Source organism: Miscanthus floridulus, chromosome 19 (genome assembly GCF_019320115.1).
Source record: "Miscanthus floridulus cultivar M001 chromosome 19, ASM1932011v1, whole genome shotgun sequence".
Classification (NCBI taxonomy): Eukaryota; Viridiplantae; Streptophyta; class Magnoliopsida; order Poales; family Poaceae; genus Miscanthus; species Miscanthus floridulus.
Window position 1 is genome coordinate 10,278,198 of NC_089598.1, and position 16,831 is coordinate 10,295,028.

Consider the following 16,831-nt stretch of genomic DNA (forward strand, 5'->3'; position numbering starts at 1 on the left):
TTAGAAGTAGAATGTTAAGTTACCTAATTCACCTCCCTCTTAGGCGTCACGGTCCCTTACACTCATTTTATTTCTTATTGCCTGCTCTCTGTGCTAGCAATTCTATTTGTTCCGTTAATCTTTATTTAGTGAAAACAAGTTAAAATAAGTTGTATTTAAGTTGTTGTTCACCAAACAAAAAGTTCAAGATTTTGTTATTCATAATTTCATTTATATGTTTTTATAAGTAAAATACATTTTCTTGTTAACCAGAATGTAGTCTACTAGCCAGATGCATGTAGTCATAAAGTGGTTTTGATTCATCAAAAAAAAGATTCTGGATCCTACGAGAATACGTATCTTTAACCAAAAACATCATAAATGTATTTTGTTATGTTAGACGTATCAAAATACATGTTTCAGTCGATGGTATAAAATATTTGGATAGAATGGATAGAAAATTTTCCATGGTATGAGGTCCAGTGCTTATGGGTGTTTTTGCATTTTCTGAGAGCTTTTCATCTACCAAAACTTGATGGTATAAAGTACTTGGATAGAAAAGCTTGATGGTATAAAGTACTTGGATACGAAAATTTCCATCGTATGCTGTGTGTTTTAACTTTGTCAAAGTTTTTCAGAAACAATAAAAAACACATGATTCATCTCATTATCATTTGTCCTAGTCCAATACTGTAACGCCCTGACGGCTAAGGATCACTCTATACGTTGAATGAACCATACCTGCTAATTAACTCTCTTACGCTTTCATCCTCGCCTCACGCAAAACGATCGATCTGAAGTTAACAACTTCCTAGGTCCAGCCTTTTAAGTTGGCTCAGCTCTCCTCGAACATACAATATGTACTAAACTTTGCTGCTACAGTGCTTTTCCGCATGGCTGCAGTACCCCCAGGCTACAGTGTCACGAATTCGGTCCAGCCTAACTGGCCCAATGGGCTGAGTCTCACATCCACCCACCCTCAAAGAGGATTCGATGTCCTCGTCGAACGCTGAACCAAGCTACCTAGTAGGACAAATGTCCAGAACCGAATCTCTTGGCCACGTTCGTATTTTCAGTTCCCGGACTGCTAATTAACTCTCTTGCGCTTTCGTTCTCGCTTCGCGCAAAAGGATCGATCCGAAGTTAATAGCCTCCCAGGTCCATCCTTTTAAGCTGACTCAGCTCTCCCAATTTCCAGCGTGACTAAACTTTGCTGCTACAGTACCTCCGAAGCTACAGTGTCACGAATTCGATCCGCCCCAACTGGTCAATGGGCTGGGTCTCACCAATACTTAGAACGACCCTAAATCCAATAGATTGTTGCCCCAACTTGCCAAAACTTGCCACAGAAATTTGGTCGCCTATTTAGATTGCTACCGCAACTCGCGACCCCGTGTCATGTACCCGCCTATCTTTTTTCTCGAACGTGTCGTGTAGCACGTATTTCCATTAAGAGGAAGTAGACAACACCAAACCAAATAACAAACGGCTCAACACTAGGTAACCAAAGGTTTCCTAGGCGAGGAGAAGGAAGAAAAAACAGAAGCGAAAAAAACTAAAGAAATCTACGACGAAGCCCGACTACTACCACAAGAGGGACTAAAAGCAACAACGGGCTGAACGATAGCGAGCTAGTAAACTAGGCCATGGGCAACGATTGAACGACCTAGGGCGGGTACCCAGAGGTAGGCTAAACCTCAAGATCAACCCCCTCCACCAGTTGGATGCCCGCAATCGCGCAGCCTGCCGGGAAGAGCCTCCTGATTGCCTCGTGCTTGGACTCCGAGAGAGGCCCACCGAATAGGGCCATGTACTCATCGAAATCGCCCTCCGCATCGGCTTGCGGCTCCTGATCCTGCTGGCGGACTCCCCATTTTGCCATCAACACGTTCTGGGCTTGCACGGTCGGGTTGGAGGCTCTACATCTGCTCTTGGCCGCAAGCCTTCCGCTACGATGTGGCGGTGAGAATGTGCATTCAACCGCACGACGCCTCCTAGGAACACGGAGACGTGGAGGTTCGACCAAGATCGGCTCTGTGATGGTAGAGCAAAGCTACGACTGAAGATACTGCGAGATTGCACCTGGTGACACCAAAGCTGGCGCCACAGCCGCCGCCGCACCCATGGGCGACAAGGCCACAGGCTAGGAAGGAACTCTGGACGGTGTCCTCGCGTAGTCCGAGTGCTCCTCGTCCGAAGAAGGGGCCGAGCGAGATGGGCCAACGAGCTCCACATTGACGCAGCCGGCCCCCCAATCGGAGGAAACATCCTCCAGATGTGCCCGCCCAGATGCTTTCCCAAGCTTGGGTCCCCCTGGGCGTCCACAATGTGTCAGCAGGGACACATCAGCTGATGGAGGTTGAGTGTTATGGCCTTCATCCTCAGTCGATGACCCACAGCTGGGCCTCAACAGCTCAACTCCATAGCTTCCGAATCCGGCACAAACGTCCGTGGCCAGTTCGTACCCGCCTATCTTGTGTCTTGTCTCCTGCGAACCTCAAACCACATGGATCTCCACGAGCACTCCAATCCATTAATCCTTTCCTCATCAAAAAAACAAAACAAAACAAAACAAAAAAGAATCATTCTTTGTGCAAACCCTAATAATAACTAACACTAGCAGAGTACTAATCCCATGGAGCCACGAGCACATGCATGCATTTGGTGTGGTCTAAGCCTAAGACCGGCCAGGCTCTCCTCCAACCATGATTAATTAACCAATAATTGCGGCCATGACCATCAGCTTGCACCTCCCCTTCTTGAATCATAAATTCTTAAGCATCTCCCTTGACGAGCCATCCGTACGTCGGCCATGGCCGATGGGCGACAGCTCGCACTGCTGCACTGCACGTCTGCACGGCCGGTCTTCGTGGTCAGGCCTGGCCGGTGGGTGGTGACCGGTGACCACCACGACGACGAGGACACGCCGGCGCCGGCGACGGCACTCTCACCAGTCGCCCGAGGCGCCGCGTGAGCCTGTGGCTGGCCACGGGCCGGTACAGTACCAACCCGTACACGCAGCGCGAGATGCCGCGCCGGCCCTGGACCACGGCGGCGGTCACACGGGAGGCCACAGGGTTCCGCGCCCGGGCACGATCCCAACCGACTGGCGGGCGGGTTCTTTTTACGCGCGCTCTGTAGCCCCTCTGACAGGTGGGCCAAGGATAGTGCGGCCGGTCAGGCTTCGGCCGCTGACAGGTGGTGTCCGCTGCAGGTGGGACCACCATGTCATTGAGGTCCCAGGCGGACGACCGCAGCGAGCCAAACGGCGTGGAGGGGTTTTGATTTTTGAAAAAATGAAAACAGGATGGCCACGGCCCACGGGCCCCTACAGGCTACACGTATGCCAGGGGCCCAGTCTCTGACGCGGTGGGCCCGGAACCGTCAGCCTTAACACCCCCTCCCTCCGTTTCTTTCTCTCTCCTACCACCACCACCCTATGCTATGCTCTGATGATCTGATCTCCCCCCGATTCTCGGCCCTCGCTATCTCTCCTCGCTGCGCGCAGAGCAGCGGCTACTCACCGAAAGCAACCACAGTCGCGTCGCCATCGCCAGCGCCACCACAAAAACGCATCGCACGCAGAACCCCTCGCACTCCTACTCCCTCCCTGCCTCCGTCCCTCCTTGGTGGTGCCCGTCACATGAACATGGGCATGGAGCAGCAGCAGAAGCACTTGCGCCGGTGCTAGCTGCGACGTGAGCTCGTAGCGGCCAGTGGCAAGGACTTGCTGGCCCGCCCGGGTTCGCTGTTGCCGGAAAGGCGGTAGCTTTGGAGCAAGAAAGCGACGGTTGCGAAAGGTTCTTGCGGATTCGCGCTCGGGAATGGCAGCGAGGGCGGCTGCGGTGTCGGCGGCGGCGGTGCTGCTTATTGCGGCTGCGGTGTCGGCGTCGGCGGCGGCGGTAGGAGGGGACGGGGATGGGGACGGCCAGGCGCTGATGGCGGTCAAGGCGGGGTTCGGGAACGCGGCCAACGCGCTGGCGGACTGGGACGGCGGCCGCGACCACTGCGCCTGGCGCGGCGTCGCCTGCGACGCCGCCTCCTTCGCCGTCGTCGGCCTGTGCGTGCGCTCTCCTCGACCTCTCCTCCTCCTCCCGTGCTCATGGAATCTTCTCGCCCCGCTTCCTGCATTTATTGCTCCGATTGGCTTCTTGCCGTCATTCGGTTCGCTTGATCGTGGTGGCTTTGATCGTGGTGGCTTATAAGTCGACTGATGCTGTTTTTGTTACGAGAGAGAAAAATAGCTTATCGTAACTGATAAGCCTGGCTGATATGATCGAGCGAACCGGACGATGTCTTTCATGCGTTCTTGATCAGGAGGAAACACTGTCTTTGGGGGAACAAGGAGCAGATGACACCTTGCCGCAGTTGTTCTTTCTTTTTCGCCATCGGAGCATGTTTCGGCCATTGAAGTTTTGTTCACAAGACACTCCTTTGCCGTAGTACACCATATATCCGTACGGTGCTCTGTTTTTTTGCTCTACTGTTCCTTTCTCTTGTAATGTCTTTTTCAGCTTATTTTTTCAACCGAATCCATGTTTTTGTCTGACACCAAATCAGTATTTGGTCTCGTTTTTCCAGCGAAAGGAACGGAGAAGTAAAGGGTCGTTTTTTTATTTGTTTGCTGAAAGAAAAGAAGAATCTTCTGATGAGATTGTTTGCTGTGGGGAAAAACAGGAACCTGTCAAATCTAAACCTCGGAGGGGAGATCTCGCCGGCTATAGGGCAGCTCAAGAGCCTACAGTTCGCGTAAGTGGGATGACTTGGAGAAACGTACAATTTCCTCCATCCGCCTGAGATTCTGTGCATTTGACTATACTCCTACCTGCATCTCTGTTTTTTAATCCTCATCTGATTTGACCCCTCGTGCCATGATGTGACACAGTTCTTTAGTACTATTTTATTTACTTTAAGCCGACACATCCTAGATTTGGCTTGCTGATTAGTTTATTTGTGTGCTAATGATTTGCTCGTGCAGGGATCTCAAGCTGAACAAGCTCACAGGCCAAATCCCAGATGAGATTGGGGATTGTGTCTCCTTAAAATATTTGTATGTCCCTAAATCAAGCAAGTCTTCTTTTATTGTGTTACTACCTTTTCGCTGTCGATTAGCCATTTTTAAATTGGTTTCTGTTTTTTCTTGTCTCCGCAGGGATTTGTCTGGAAACTTGCTGTATGGAGACATCCCCTTCTCCATCTCCAAGCTCAAGCAGCTTGAGGACCTGTAAGCTCTAGCTCTATCTATTCCTGTTTCCTGACTGCATTTTACCAAGAGCTATGACTTTTAAGATGGTCACTTTTGCACCCACCTATACTTGGGTATGTTAGTGGTTACAGTAAAAATGGGAGGCAGTTGCATATGCTGCAGTCATGATTATAACTTGTGATGCAGACATTTGTTATGGTGATAGAAATTTGCTTGTCTGTGTTTTGTGTCTTGCTAGTTGCTACCTACTCTTTCTAGTGCTTTTGTATTGCTGGTTTTTGTGACATTTTTCTCTCCTTTCTTGACAGGATTTTGAAGAACAACCAACTCACGGGACCCATCCCTTCCACATTGTCCCAGATTCCAAATCTCAAGACCTTGTGAGCTTCCTGGGACCTTTCTCTATCCGTGACCCTTTTACTTCTTTTGTGATTGCTGGACACATTTGGTGATTTATGTTCTGTTTGTTTCACCTACTTTTTTGTGCTTTAGTGCGCACACCAAAGGAATTTCCTTTTGTGTACATTCTTTGCCAGTGCGACTTATTATGCTGTCTTGGTAATGAAATGTTTGTTTGTCCCTTTGTAATAGGGATCTGGCACAGAACAAGCTTACCGGCGACGTCCCCAGGCTCATCTACTGGAACGAAGTACTGCAATACCTGTAAGAGCTCTACATCATTTTGTTTTGCCCACTGTAGAAGATGTTTCCAGGTGATAACATTTCTGTTATCTTGATCCTCAGAGGCTTGAGGGGTAACTCACTGACCGGAACTTTGTCACCTGATATGTGCCAACTGACTGGCCTGTGGTACTTGTAAGTTTACTGCTCTGCTCCATTGCATGTCCTGATGCATAAGCTGCAGCTTGATCTTATCGACATTGGTTGCCTTCCATATATACAGTGATGTAAGGGGGAACAATCTCACAGGAACAATTCCAGAGGGCATAGGGAACTGCACTAGCTTTGAGATTCTGTATGTTGGTTCTGGCAATTATGTTGGTGTTTTGGTTCTCCCAAGTTTAGGATGCTATGATGCGAATCTTCCTTTGTATTTGGCTTGCAGGGATATTTCATACAACCAAATCTCTGGAGAAATACCTTACAACATAGGTTACCTTCAAGTAGCCACACTGTAAGTCTTCCTGATGTCTTCAAATCTTCTATACTTCAGCAGTTCAGCAGACTTATGTCCTCATATATATGTACCACGCAGTCCTTCGGTTTGATCCTTGCATTGTTGTTTTACAGGTCACTTCAAGGAAATAGACTGGTTGGCAAAATCCCAGAAGTGATTGGCCTCATGCAGGCTCTTGCTGTCCTGTGAGTACAAAAAACTCACACTTGAATCCATGCTTATTGGTTTCTTTATCTTTACTAGCCCATAATGAGTTCTTTTTTTCTTTTCTAAAATTGTTTCTCAGAGACCTTAGCGAGAATGAACTGGTGGGACCGATTCCTCCGATACTTGGCAACCTGTCCTACACAGGCAAACTGTTAGTATCATCAACAATATTCTTCTTCCCCAAAGCTACCTCCTTTTCTTTTATTAATAGTTTGATCACCACTCGTTCCAGCTATTTACATGGCAACAAACTCACTGGACATATACCACCAGAACTGGGGAACATGAGTAAACTTAGCTACCTGTAAGTTACTCTTAACTAAATAATTTTGTGCTGCTGTTGTCTGTAATCTTAATGAAGGTCAATATTTGTTCCATCCAGGCAGCTGAATGACAATGAACTAGTGGGCACAATCCCAGCTGAGCTTGGCAAACTCACAGAGTTATTTGAATTGTAAGAACCTATCCTGTATGGAAGTATGCAAATTAGTGTCTATTTTGGTCTGTGCAATTTCTGATAAGTTCTACATTTCTCTAGGAATCTTGCCAACAACAATCTTGAGGGTCATATTCCTGCAAACATCAGCTCTTGCAGTGCACTGAACAAATTGTAAGTTTATAAGCATGCATTTGTCACAGTATTCAACAGAACACCTATATGTTTCTCATGCTATCATTTATGTTTTGTTCTCAGCAATGTGTATGGCAATAAACTGAATGGCTCTATCCCTGCTGGTTTCCAGAAGTTGGAGAGTTTGACATGCCTGTGAGTACATTTGCAGCAGTTTGCTTACAATTGTTGCACTTCACAACGCATTATTATTTCATTTTACCAGACCCTGACATGTAATTGAATTTCTTAAAAAAAATTACAGGAACCTTTCTTCAAACAATTTCAAAGGCCAGATTCCCTCTGAGCTTGGTCACATAGTCAACTTGGACACACTGTAAGGAGATCCATTTTATCGGTTACCTAGTGATATGAATTCTGAGTTACGTGTAAAGTTGCAGGCTTGCAGCGACTTCATTTTGATAACTACCTTCTTCCATCATTGTGGCACAGAGATCTTTCCTACAATGAATTCTCTGGACCAGTCCCTCCTACTATTGGTGATCTCGAGCATCTTCTTGAATTGTATGTCGAGATCAACCTTTTAGAATTCTTATTATCTATGTGGATTGTTGCATAATGTCCACAACTGTTCATGCAGGAATTTGAGTAAAAACCATCTTACTGGATCTGTGCCTGCTGAATTTGGAAACTTGAGAAGTGTCCAAGTAATGTAAGTGAACATCCTTTGTGACGTGCTCTAGTAATCATGCAAACATATGATTCATCTGAACTATTCTTTAAATGTACAGTGACATCTCCAGCAACAACTTGTCTGGTTATCTCCCTGAAGAACTTGGACAGCTGCAAAACCTTGATAGCTTGTGAGTTCTCCTTCGTGGTACTATTATGTTGAATTTCTACTGCATACTGCATTAGAATTCTACTGAACTGTGATTTTATTGCACAGGATTCTTAACAACAACAATTTGGTTGGGGACATCCCTGCTCAACTGGCTAACTGCTTCAGCTTAATTACCTTGTATGTTTTTTGTGCTAACTTTGTCCTAACAGCATGGTTAATTAATTCCCCAGCATTAAGACGTGTGTTATTTTCATTTCAGAAATTTATCATACAACAACTTTACTGGACATGTCCCATCGGCAAAAAACTTCTCAAAGTTCCCAATGGAAAGGTATAAACAAATGGCTCTCTCTGTGGTGTTTGATATTCCTTATTGAATCATAGTTTCTAATAGGAACCCATATCTAAATGCAGCTTCGTGGGTAATCCGATGCTCCATGTGTACTGCCAAGACTCCAGCTGTGGACATTCTCACGGAACAAAAGGTACCAAACAAGTCCTGTGCAGCCACTGGTCTATTTATGTCTAAGTTCTAACTCAAGCTTTTATATAACTTTTACTCCAGTTAATATCTCCCGGACGGCGGTTGCTTGCATTATCTTAGGCTTCATCATATTACTCTGCATTATGCTGCTGGCAATATACAAAACCAATCAGCCACAGCCACCTGAGAAAGGATCTGACAAGCCAGTGCAAGGTTTGTGCATATGCCAGTCACCCCTTGAATAGCAATATACTGTTCCAGAGCCATGTCCAAATATGTTAAGTTGTTAACACTCATCTATTACTTTTCTTGATCATATTTCAGGACCACCAAAACTAGTAGTTCTTCAAATGGACATGGCTGTCCATACCTATGAAGAAATTATGAGGTTGACTGAGAATTTGAGCGAGAAATACATCATTGGTTATGGGGCATCAAGTACTGTGTACAAATGTTATCTCAAGAGCGGCAAGGCCATCGCTGTCAAACGGCTTTACAGTCAGTATAACCACAGCCTCCGTGAGTTTGAGACAGAACTGGAGACGATCGGTAGCATCCGACACAGGAATCTCGTCAGCCTTCATGGCTTCTCACTCTCCCCTCATGGAAACCTGCTTTTCTACGATTACATGGAAAATGGTTCCCTGTGGGATCTTCTTCATGGTTAGGATTCCTGAGCTTTTATTCTTGTTGCTTCCTTCCATGCACTCTTTTGCAGCTCTGCCTCATTCAACGCATCTCTTGACTCCGATAACCCACGGTCATTTTCAGGTCCATCAAAGAAGGTGAAGCTTGATTGGGACACAAGGCTGAAGATTGCGGTGGGTGCTGCGCAAGGACTGGCCTATCTCCACCATGATTGCAACCCTCGCATAATCCACAGGGATGTCAAGTCCTCAAACATCCTGCTCGACGAGAACTTCGAAGCGCACCTCTCTGATTTCGGCATTGCCAAATGTGTCCCAGCTGCCAAGTCCCATGCCTCCACCTACGTGCTAGGAACCATTGGCTACATTGATCCAGAGTATGCCCGCACGTCGAGGCTCAATGAGAAATCGGATGTCTACAGCTTCGGCATCGTCCTTCTGGAGCTGCTCACCGGGAAGAAGGCCGTAGACAATGAATCCAACTTGCACCAATTGGTAAGTCGTCCCCTTACTGAACTCCTTTACCAGATCCTCCTTTAATTGTTTTTATAGATCACATGCTAGTGAATGCTGAACAATGAAAATACTGTGATGCGATGTAGATCTATAATAGTGAAATGGAATGGTTTGCCTTGCATATGAGTGATAATACTATATATGTTTTCTGCATTGCATGTGTAGATACTCTCAAAAGCTGACGACAACACGGTGATGGAGGCTGTGGACTCGGAGGTGTCAGTGACGTGCGCGGACATGAACCTGGTCCGGAAGGCCTTCCAGCTGGCCCTGCTGTGCACCAAGCGGCACCCCGTGGACCGGCCGACCATGCACGAGGTGGCGAGGGTGCTGCTCTCCCTGCTGCCGGCGCCGCCTGCTGCCAAGCCTCCCGCGATGAAGGCGGCAGCCGGCGACTACACACGCTTCCTCGCAACGGCGGCCGACATGAAGCATGGCGGCGTGTCTGACGACATCGGCGACAACAGCTCCTCCGACGAGCAGTGGTTCGTGCGGTTCGGCGAGGTCATATCCAGGCACACACTGTCATGATCCTCCCTCTCGCTCACTCCCCAGAAAATTTTCTCCCAAGTAGAGATCGAAGCAAGGAGGTAGTAAAAGCATAGTAGCACAGTGCAGGAAATAGACGTAGGATTATGAGATCACGGTAGATGGAGACGATCGATGCCACCATTGTTCTGGTGGATCTTGGTTTAGAAGTTGTCCAAAATGGAAGCAGCAGGAGGCAACTCTGCTGCTGCTGCTAGGACGGATTTGCAGTGGTTGGTTCATTGGTTGTCCTTGGTGTAATCACACGGCACGAGGTGTCCCGTGAACGCCATGAATCTGAGCCCATTTATGCGTCCGCGATCCAGCAGAGACCGGACGTGAGTTTCTTGGATCCTGGAAGGAACCGCATTGAATCGAACCATGCAACCTGCATTGGACTGGGTCGTTGTAAATGAAATGCATCACCGTTTTTTTGGCTGCTATTTATGAGCTGCCCTGCGGCTCCCTTCCCCTGCTGTGTACGTTTCTGTTGCATCAGTGTATGGGTATGGCTGCAACTGAATTTATGCCTGCTTGGCTGGCTCACCGTCCTGCTTGTGCTTGACCTGAGTAGCTGCCAGCACTTCCGGGTGAACTCAGCAAGGGTGAAAACTTTGCACTGAAAGGGTGAACCCTTGGCTGTGTGTTTCTACTTTCAACTGCTGCTGGAATCCTTGCTCTGGAGGCCGTGTCGAAGCCCTTGGCTGTTACAGTACTACACACAGGCCGGCCGGACCGGCCGTTTGGCGAGTGGTCGAGCTCTGTCTCGTCTGCTAGTCAATGGCAGTTCTGCAACTGCAAGCAACTGTCCTCTCGGCCTTCTCCGATTAGACCCATCCATGCGACCTGCCGGCATCCGGCAGACGGGCGCTGCTCGCTTTGAGGTGGAGCATGGAAGGCTTCTGTTAGCAGCAGGTACAGGGACAGAGCCATGTAGCTGACAGCGCACGCGCCGTGCGTGACGCGTCGACGCGCACAGAGCGCGCCACTGCCTGCCCACTGGCATGTCTCCTGGTCCTGGCGCCAGTCAACTATGGTGACTGCACTGTGCGCCACCGATGCAGCTCACGACGAGGCGGCCCCCGAACAGTGTCACCTCGTGCCGGCATGGAGCGCGACTGGTCGACAGGAGCATCGCGCAGCAGAGCACCAGTGCGCCACAGGAACGAACGCTCGCGCGCGCGCCCGTGAGGTGGCGGCCTGGAACGGAGGCGCGGCCCAATGAGGCAACGAGTCAGGAATATCGCAGCGGCCAGCCGACGGGGCGGGGTCCGCGGCCGACGCGACGTGGGAGGAGAGCAGGTGCCGGGGGCCGTGATGGGACAAACCGATGTGCGCACTTGACCGGCGACCCAACCCTGGGTGGCTGGGTCCCTGACCCTGAGCCGCACTGCCACCGGGCACGCACGGCGCCGGCTAGCACTGCTCGGCTCGGCTCGACACAACTGTGAACCAGGTCACCAGGAGACCGGGTGCCTGTTCGCAGGCCGTAAACGATCGTGGATTATTTACTGTTGGCTGATTTGGTGTGAGAGAAAAATACTGTTCCAGCTTATAATCCATGATCGTATACGAAGCGAACATGCTGCCGCAGAGATTCCTGCTGCCACCATCCAGAACGTAGTCCGGCAGAGATTCCTGCTGCCACCATCCACAGTAACATCGAAATCTTGCTCCAGTGCACCCGCAAGTTTTGTCTGTAGGCTATGCAGGTGATTTGTCTGTGGCGGTTACCACGCATTGAGATTCGAGAATGAGAAGCACGGCGAAGAATCCGGCAACCTCGCCAGGTAATCGCAGCATGTTAGCTTTGCAGGACTGCGCTTTGTTCGTGGCTCCCTCAAGGCGTTAAACCTCCAGGGGGACCGGGAGAGCCGGCCATGCGTGGACTAGGCAGCTCTCCGAGGCCTCAGGCCTCAGCAGTCACCAGTCAGCACCAGCGGCAGGCCGGCAGCACCGCTCACATCGACTGTGATCCAGCCAGGAGATTCCTGGCGCTGGCACTACTGTTGACAGCAGCTACGAAATTTTTGTCCTGAACCGCACAGCGCGATCCTGGGAGCTGAGCTTGGATGCATTTGGAGAACATGGGGACATGGCGAAGACGAAGAAGAGCACGACCTTGCCAAGGCGATTGCAATTTTACCCACACAAGCCCGCCCTGCTCCTCGGCCGGGAGCCCTGTCCACGTCGCCCGAAATAGCCTTGACCGTCCGATCTTCCATCGTGTGGTCCGGATTACTTGTAGCCGCTTCGTTTAGAATCTGCTTCTTACAGCTCATTATCGCTCTCAGTGGATTCTACTGGCTTCTTCTGCTTCTCGTCTGAATCCGATAGAGCAAATATATACTCCGGCTTCTGCTTCTCCTTCAGCAAACTTCTCTCCCCCTCGTCTCTCTCTCCTCTTCGCTCGCTCGCTCCCTCCCCTCCCGACGCGACCGAGCGGCGGTGCCTGGCCCTCGGTGCGGCGGTGGCAAGCCTCCTCCTCCTCCACGCCCCTCCCTCCTCGCGCCGCAAGGGTGGGGCGACGGCGGCCCCCGCCGGGTGCTGCGCCGGTGCAGCGATGCGACATCGTCTCTCCTGTGCGTCTTCTCCTGTGCTGCATGAAACCCTAGGTAGGTCGGTGACCCCCCCCCCCCCCCCCAAGGTGGGGGTGCGGCTGATGGAGGTATGCCGGTACAATTCATGTTTCCTTTGTGCTGCTCCACGTTAATACTGCTGCGTACAGCCTTGGAGCTTTAGGTCAATCATCCCCAATGTTAATTGGGTTTACTTATTATTTTTTAGACTCATGGAAACCATATGCTATATGGTCCTCCGTATCTTAGTTCTGGTTCCACCGTCTTCCTAGTGCAAGAATTTGTTTTCACCATGCGAAAGCCATTATGAGGTTCATTTGTTGCCTCATCCTAAATAAGCTTTCATGTCTTACAATGTTGGACCACAGATCTTACTATTTGTGTTCGCACAGAGACGCTGCTTGGAAAGCCTCTCCCCGTGCTTTGCTTCTTTGCCATAACATTTGTGCAGGCGAGTCCCTGTTCCCCCTGTGGTGTTGTTCGCATAATCGCGTGCAACCGGCATTATTTTTGCAGTGAGGTTATTCTTGTGGTGACCTGCAGGTACCTATTTCCCTGTGGTCTGAGGGTTCTTTCAGTTTTAAGCAAGATATTTAACTAAAAAAGTCATTGCAAGCAACTGACTGCCTAAAGGCCAAGCTTTTCTAAAAGCATTGCTCGTCGGGTAGTACTTGGTGATGCATCCGATTTTCTTCTTTGATATAATTTTCCTTGCATACGTTACCTAATCTAAAATATTTGGTTCATTGTAGGCTATAAAGCTTCCAGTCACCTGACTTGCTCACTAACGAATATTTGTATGTTTTCATACTTGTATATAGGTACACTGCCCCAGGGAAACTGCATTGCTTTACTCATGTGAATCTATATTTTAGATCACTCTATGCCTTCCAAACCGTGTTAGAAATTATTCAGTGCTGTCAAAATTTATGACATGCGTCTCTTTTTCTGAGTTGATCTATCCAACGTGCCTGCAGGAACTGGAGATGAACATTTGAGCACAGCACTGAACCTCCTCTTTCCACGAATGACACATTAAAGGTTGTGGGGTTAGTAAGATTCTCATTCTCATATATTTGCAGTAACTGAATTCGATAACTAAATTTATTTTTGTATCACATCTCAAAGTATCTACAGTTTTGACTTACTGAATTGCTTTTTACAGCCTTGATTTCCCATCTATCGGCTTGAAGTTCTCATACTGTAAACATGCTACGCATGCTTGTGGCTTGCCCTACTGAATATCTTATTTAAATAAATAACTAAATCATTGATCTTTTTTTCTCTCTCGAATACGCAGGAGAGTTGCGTATCATTGTATTATAGAGAGGAAATAAAGGCCCGAGTAGATTACCAACTCACGCCGGTACCATACATGAGAAGGTTGGGACACTTACAACATTATCACCTATGAGACATCTGAAAATCATTGATCTTGGTTCTTTTAAAATTCCAATTTAGATTGCACTCCCTATTGTCGAATTCCTTTTGTTGAGGGAGACACTAAAAATGCTCCTTGTGTAATACATGCCTGTTCCTTTTGGGGCTATTCTCATAATCATATTATTATTCTGGTTGTACTGTCCTTATGCTGAACATACAGTGGGGGATTCTCTGCAAAGGTCTGAGGCCATTGGTCTTTGCTACATACATTTGCACAGGCGTCAGAAAAAGAAAGACATGCTCTTTCAGTAGCAGGTGAACCGTTGCTTTCTAGGTTCCAGCATGGTCAGTAGTAGACTAGTAGTAGTCCAGTAGTAAACTTGCAATGGCTGCTCGCTCACTCGCTTTCAAGTTTCAAAAGAAGACAACTTGCAGTGCACCTGCTCTGGCTAGGTTGCCATGGACTGACTTGTAGTTTTCACCGTATTAGTTGTTCTTCATGCATGTCAACCTGAATAAATCTCTTGCATATGGATTGGGTATACAATTGTCGGTGTCTACCTATACCAAAGTATTTAAATTGTCCTTCTTTCTTTGGCCCCTTATTCCATTTAGTTTTGGCCAATTGGAGGATTGCTGTTGCCTACCTGATGTATGTTGCATCCCAATGTGACGCTCAGTGTTCTTTCCTTGAGTTATCCATTTTTTTTCTGTTGTACTTTCTTATGCTTCTTATAAATTAAATTTCCCTATATTGGAGGTTTATCCTAATTTGCGTATACTGATCTTATTCATTTGTGCAGCTCTGTGCAATTGGAATTTGTTTGCTGGATAAAGGTCAGTGAGATACTAATTTGGTATAGTTTTGGATTTATGGTAAATTTTGGGTTCATTTTCAGCCAGTCCTCTCATTATCTGCTATTGTGTAAGCTTTTTTCACATGCTTCTTCGCCATTTGCTTTATTCTTGCTAACGAGGTTAGCCTCATACCTTGTTGCCTTTTATGTTTCCCTATGCAAGTTGTGCTCAACAGTGAAATGATAGTGTGTTGTGCCATTCCTGGTTACACACCATGAATCAGTGGCCAACACAGATTTACAGATTGCTAGATGAAAGTGCTTTTTCGTGTTACCTGAATGTCAGCTAATGAAGATTTATTCCACTGCTTTCCTGTCCTCAGCGTTTTGCTGCTATGAATAAATGTGATTTGCTAACTTATTCTAGATATGTGTAACGAAAAAAAACAGCCTCTTCATGCACAGCACCAGGTTCCATCGCCATTTAGGTCTCCTAATTTTACTTTTGATGTCAAGCTACAATTGCCTTTCATGCTTAGATTTATTTATTTTTCCCCATTGCTTTACATTTATTAAGATGCGATCCAGTCCTCTTATTAGGCCTCTGAATCTCATATATGCTAAGCTGTAATTTCAACAACATAGCTCTGCTGTTCATTTTATCTCAGGTCCATTTTTTTATTTTTCACTGTCCCTTCCTTCCTGTTATCCCCTTGCTCTGCCAGTCCTTTAAGAGATCTTGTGATTCCACCTTTCTTGGCTCACTGTTGATTTTATAGTATAAAGAAACCTACCTGTGCTTCTATTCTATACAGATTATATTAACCTGTTTGTTCGAAGCGTGGTTCATTTTTTTAGTATAAAGAAACCTTATGTTCTATTTAAATCTATTATTTCCAAATTGCAACAGGGAAATGTTATGTATGCTGAAATTCCTAAAACAGAGGTACATGACAGAGCCCACTCTTAAGCGCTGAGAAAGTATATACTACCACTAGGTTCGAAGTTGAAAGTGCTAAATCCTCTTACTTGCCTGTTCCTGGACGTTACATGACTGAATTCACCTGTTCCGACGAGTTCACGGTTCGTAGGCCCTATGCAATTCGCTTGCATTTTTCCCAGTTTTGTCTATGATACTGCACTGGATGCATTGTTTATGACCTATGAGTCTGATTTTTTAATATGCTGAACAAAAAAACAGGGACCGGCTACATGAACATCACATTATTTTTCAAGCTTTCAAATTCGTGTTGAGTACTATATGCATGCCAAACCTATTTTTTTTCTGATGCCTCGTATAGTGATCATGCTTGATGGATTCAGCTGCGTGTGTGTGTGTGTATATATATATATATATATATATATATATATATATATATATATATACTCCTTATCTTGTACTATAGTTTTTCCCTGCATTTAGTCTGTTTAACTAAGACAGTGGCCTCACCAACTGCTAAAATTGTGTATAATAAGTCCGAACCATATAATAATTCTTGTACTATAGGGAATAATTCTGCCTTTTCAAGACAATGAAAGGACTATTTTTTAGTTTATTGTTGTATGATGCCTCAGATGCTTTGTGTAGTTTAAGATGGATGATTCTATGCTTTGGGCATTACCATCGAAGGCTGCCAGTTGGTGTTTCTTCCGCTGGATTCGTAGACCTACTTTGTTGTTCTTGCCAGGTTTATCACTGCTGCCTCGTCCACGATATGTACTACAAATGCGATTCTATGCCTCAAAGAGGCACTACAATGTCAAGATATTTGTTGGTTGCATGCTCAGAAAAATATTCAGGAAGCTCTTATTTCTTGAGAATAATTTACATTAGATTTTCCTTAGTTATAGATACAAAAAAACTGTACTTATACATGGATCAATGTCATTCCCGGTAAATTACAGATACACCCTATGTCAGTGGTGGCACCGCCTTTTCTCACTATTTGAAT

At 46.9% G+C, this 16,831-nt stretch overlaps 1 protein-coding gene across 1 annotated transcript; it reads left to right on the plus strand.

Moving 5' to 3' along the window:
• The first annotated feature begins 3,452 nt into the window (after window positions 1–3,452).
• Window positions 3,453–10,602, plus strand: LOC136527402 (LRR receptor-like serine/threonine-protein kinase SIK1). Its single transcript, XM_066520120.1, has 26 exons — window positions 3,453–4,039; window positions 4,657–4,728; window positions 4,958–5,029; window positions 5,132–5,203; window positions 5,494–5,565; window positions 5,777–5,848; window positions 5,930–6,001; window positions 6,090–6,161; window positions 6,252–6,320; window positions 6,437–6,508; window positions 6,610–6,681; window positions 6,763–6,834; window positions 6,913–6,984; window positions 7,069–7,140; window positions 7,225–7,296; window positions 7,406–7,477; window positions 7,594–7,665; window positions 7,742–7,813; window positions 7,893–7,964; window positions 8,051–8,122; window positions 8,205–8,276; window positions 8,360–8,430; window positions 8,511–8,642; window positions 8,754–9,092; window positions 9,201–9,571; window positions 9,758–10,602. The coding sequence occupies exons 1-26, from the start codon at window positions 3,804–3,806 to the stop codon at window positions 10,121–10,123; spliced, it is 2,952 nt and encodes a 983-aa protein (XP_066376217.1). The 5' UTR covers window positions 3,453–3,803; the 3' UTR covers window positions 10,124–10,602.
• Window positions 10,603–16,831: the final 6,229 nt, after the last annotated feature.